The sequence below is a fragment of the Macrobrachium nipponense genome, chromosome 35 (genome assembly GCF_015104395.2).
Source record: "Macrobrachium nipponense isolate FS-2020 chromosome 35, ASM1510439v2, whole genome shotgun sequence".
Classification (NCBI taxonomy): domain Eukaryota; kingdom Metazoa; phylum Arthropoda; class Malacostraca; order Decapoda; family Palaemonidae; genus Macrobrachium; species Macrobrachium nipponense.
Genome location: NC_061096.1, coordinates 28,849,283 through 28,854,282, shown reverse-complemented (window position 1 = coordinate 28,854,282; position 5,000 = coordinate 28,849,283). Strand labels below are relative to the sequence as shown.

General features: G+C 35.4%; 1 protein-coding gene across 1 annotated transcript in view; it reads left to right on the top strand.

The window, feature by feature from the left end:
• The first annotated feature begins 3,871 nt into the window (after window positions 1-3,871).
• LOC135208533 (tubulin alpha-1D chain) overlaps window positions 3,872-5,000 on the top strand; it is a 13,771-nt gene continuing 12,642 nt past the window's right edge. Inside the window, exon 1 of the mRNA XM_064240828.1 lies at window positions 3,872-3,994. Within this exon, the coding sequence (XP_064096898.1) occupies window positions 3,992-3,994 (3 nt within the window). The 5' untranslated portion in view covers window positions 3,872-3,991. The remainder of the gene's footprint in view (window positions 3,995-5,000) is intronic.

Sequence of the window (5,000 nt, the reverse complement as noted above, 5' to 3'; positions counted from 1 at the left end):
TGGAACTTTCTCTGCCAGGCTTAATCAAAGAATTAGTGCGTTCTACCTATCTCCCAGAACGTTAGGATTTGTTTGGTGAAGTCTTCTACTCATACTGGTGACATGTGCTCTGAATAGGCTATCATTATCCTCATTTTGCTAAGCTCGCTCTGAATTGAATTGAATATAAAATTTAGGCCAAAGGCCAAGCACTGCGACCTATGATCTCATTCAGTGCTGAAATAGAAATTGACAATAAAAGGTTTGAAAGGTGTAACAGGAGGAAAACCTCAAAGCAGTAGCACTATGAATCAAGTGTTTGGAGAGGGTGGAAAGTAAGATGAAGAAAGAATATATGAAGGGAGGTACAGTAAAAGGAACGAAAGTGGTTGCAGCTAGGGACCGAAGGCACGCTGCAAAGAACCTTAAGTAATGCCTACAGTGCACCGCATGAGGCCCACTGTGAAAATGCTAAAACTAAATGAGAGGAGAGAAACGGCAACACGCCCTGAAGCACTAAATAGGTAAACAACAAAATATATACAAGTTAGTGCATAAATGAATAAATTAATGAGTTAAATACTAAACTAACAGAAAAACAATGCTCAGTGAATAGCAACAGCATCTACGTAGAAGAGCTCTGTGAAGATTAAAAACTATTTTGTGTATTTTATAAATCCTATATAGGTTTATTGTAATGTAAAACCAATTTATTTTCTTTAAACCTACCTAATCTGAACTGTAGCGCTAAAAAGAATTATTTATTATAAGTTTTATCTATCTTTTGTTTTACAATTAATCTGTTACTAAACTATCATTCCTGTTAAGTTACCCATAACGATATATAGTGTATTAGTCATTATCATCGCCTCCACTGCCGCATGACGCAAAAGGGACTCTGTGAGAAATAATGCCTGATATCCTGTTCTAATAAAAGATTACCTTCAGCATTTATAATTTTTTGAAAATTCCCAATATGAATATTGACCAGTTACTCAGAAACATCGCTGAGACTGAGAAGCGAATTGTAAGGAAAATAGAAAAAAACAATATATAAAATCAACTCGCTCACTTCTGCCATTCTTTTTAACAGTATTTGCCTAAAAGAGGGTCTTCTACCAATAATAATAATAATAATAATATAATAATAATAATAATAATAATAATAATAATAATAATAATAATAATAATAATAATAATAATAATAATAAAACTACTTCGTCCACAATCGCAAGTAACCACCAACCTCTCATTACGACGAAGACTAAACAAATTAGACTAATTTCAAGACAAGTCTACTCCCATCAATCATACCTGGATAATTTGCCTGAGTAAGAACCTGGCCATTTTATCTTCTGATAACCTTTTTTTTTTTAATCAGCACCCAGCCCCCAACCCCACGCCCATGGAGGAGATCTTCGTTCTACTCCCTTTACATCGAAGATGACGTTGTCTTGTCCATGAGTCCTCAGGGAAAACGTGGCTTCCTAATCGACTAATGCGATGATTAGTCTGGCCATATCTTTTTAAGGAGTTTACCCCTTGGCTATAGTTGTATTTCCTTAGAGTTCAAACTCTCGTGGCTCAAGCTATTATAGAGTTTTATAGCTCATATGACTCGCTCTTTTTTTTTTTTTTAAGAGTTGTAGCTCCTACGATTCATCTCTCATAAATGTAGCTAGTAGCACTAACTGGTGTTTTAAAGTTGTATTTTTATGGTATCTATTCTTTCCTTAGAGCTGTGGCTTACTTGGTTCACATTTATAAAGATTTTTTATCATATAAATTACACTTTTGGGGGGTTTACTTCAGGGTTTTTTAGGGTCGTAACTCAAATGGCTCGCTTTTGCTCAAGCATAATGGATGGATTACTCTTTTTAAGGCAATTGATTTATGTGACCTTCTAGTAAGGTTGCAACCATATAGCTGTTTCCTTTTAATGGCTAAATCTCACATACCTCACCCTTTGAAGGAATGTCCTTTTTATCTGCGTGTACTTGAATAATGCTGGCACAATGAAGAGGTAGCAAAATAGCATAATTTTCACATGTAACTGAACTTAATATAACTCAATACATTTCATAACTTCTCTTTCTCTCTCTTTATACACAGACACACACATACACAGACACAGACACACACACACAAATATATATATATATATATATTATATATATATATATATATATATATATATATATATTTATGTGTGTGTGTGTGTATGTACATATATACACATACATACATACATACATACATATATATATATATATATATTGTAAAGGAATATTGATTTATTGAATGTAAAATTGCAGAAAAGGTTGAAAATTGATATTTGCATAGAAAAAAAGTGTGTACACTAGACAACAGATGGCAGTAGCGCTTGGCGTAGGCGGTAGTCGCCAAGGATAATGTACCGAAACAATGATATTTGGTCCATGGATGTCTAGCGTGAGTCTGGTATATAAAGGCCCAAAACGACGATTTCGTTGGAGCTGAAACAAACAAGTGATTATAATAGTGTATCAAGTTTTGAGGATTATATGGTAATGTATTGTTTATCCATTTGGACGTTTTCTTGTGTGATGTAACGTTGGTTGCCACTAACTTTTTGATGTTACAGTGAATTATATGTTGTGCTGATGTAAAGCTTTGTGACTTGGGTATTATACTGTAAAATGCAGTGATTAGTGATGAGTAGTCTTGATGGCGAGTCTTTGCTTTTGTGCAATGCGTCCGTAATTTGTTTAATGTTCTGTTTGTGACTTTAATTTCCTTACTAATTGTTATTAAAGTACATTTTAAGTTATAGTGGGTTGTCACTGTTTCCTGATATATTCTCCTCGTAAATCCTTACCATAGAAAGTTTTTTTTTTTATGTTACAATACTAATATATATATATATATATATATATATATATATATATATATATATATATATATATATACATATATACGTATATACTTCAGCACACTTTTCCTCTTTGAGGAGGTGCCTCCAGGAGGTGCTAGCTTTTCAGATCTCATCAAAACATTTTAAAAAGAGGCTAATAGTCCTATTCCCTTCTACATAAGACTGGTTACCACCAACAGTAGTCAACTAACTGCTAAGCTCCTAACTCAAAGGTTAGGTCAACAAAGGCACAAAAAGTTTTACTGAATGTGAACCAAGAATTCCGAAGGGTTCTGTAACCAAAGCCAGGACCTTTGCCTGGTCAGGTGAGCATCCTAACGACGAAGGAAGTGGGTGACACCGGACTGGTAGAGCCTTTCGATTCTCAGCATGTCTCCAGGAATGTGGTTGTTAGCCCCCCTTCACCCACCCCCTTTTCCCCTTTTTTTAGGTGGAGTTGGTACCCAATTATAGTAGACTACAACCTGGAATCAAATCACCGATCGGAACTTGCAAACATGAGCCAGTAAAGCCGTTTCTTTTATTTTAAGACAGGGAATTTAACCTTACCTACATTCCTACCTGTTTGCTGTGCATCCTTTGTGCAGTAAACGTTTTGAAAAATCAACTACATTGGCCACCAATATATTTTCGAAAGGTCGAGCGAATTCAAGAAGAAAAACAATAGGCATCAATTCTCGTTTCTCTCATTTTGTTTCCTTATTCTGAGATGCTTCATTAAGTTATTGTGAGCCTCACTTTCTTCCTTCTAGCACATGGAATTGGACTAGATAACAATTTTTGCATTCCATTCCAAATTATAAATAATCATTACCGTGGATCCTGAAGTCCCATGGTTATCATCTCTCCTATTCAAGGGCAGCTTCTCTTCGTTCATCTCTCTCTCGATTTTCCCCTTTTCCCCTCAGCCTCCATTTTCCCCTCCGAACACGTCACCGCCGATCACGTGACCCAGCCGCCGACTATATAAACATGGAGCGGCAGCTTTAAAGACAGCAGACGCTTACTGGACGCCACACGGGAGACACCTCACAGTCTCCTGTCACCCAGATCGAGAGCAACCACACCCTTTTCGGATTCACCGACAACTAAGCAACCATGGTTAGTGTGCCTTTGTAAAACTATGTATTTACCGCAGAGAAGAATCGATTCTGGCGAGCTTAGTATCCGTGGTTGGTGATACCTTGTATCCCCAAGAATTTACACATCTAGTATCGGGAGTGCCATTTCTTTGTGATAATTCAAGAACTATAGTTAGTGATTCGTTATCAACCCACGAATTTATACTTGCGCCTAGTCAATATTCTGCGATCCTTTGTAAACTTCAGTATTATCTCCCGGGGGAATCACCTCTTGCTATATCTAGACCATCTTGGTTAGTGTCCTTTCACTAATCCCCATGTGTTTTCACTAAAAATAGTTTTATTTCCGACGATTACTAATCAGTTTAATTAATAAAATTCATAAGTCTAGCGGCGCGAAATCAGTTAACAATGTGAGCTATGGTTAGTTTTCTTTATAATTGTGCAACTTGTTGGTGATACAATAGAAGCCCATTTATTGCAGAACGACCATGCAGTATATACATATATATATATATATATATATATATATATATATATATATATCATATATGTATGCATATACACATACATTTTATATATATAATATATATATATATATATATATATATATATATATATATATATATATAATACTCCTGCTATCAGGGGTGTCTGCATGCAATGTTAATTATATTTTTACAGGTTTCATGTAAGAAAAATTTGATATTGGTGATGGTTATCTCTAAGGACCACTCTCTCTCTCTCTCTCACACATTTATTCGTAATTGCGGACGGGGCTGACAACGTCACTATCGACCCCACACACCTAAATAATTAATGCAAAATACTTGTAGTATACCTTAGAATCCTGGTGCAAGCAGTACTGGGTCCCAATTGGGAGTGACGCGTCAAGTTCAACTTATGCTGACGAAAAATCGAAGAATCTCTATTACTTTTCTTTTAATTCAAATATGAAGTGTAGAAATAGTTATTTTAATGAAAAAAAAAGTCCCTGGGAGAAAGTAGTGGGTTCCTTATGTTAT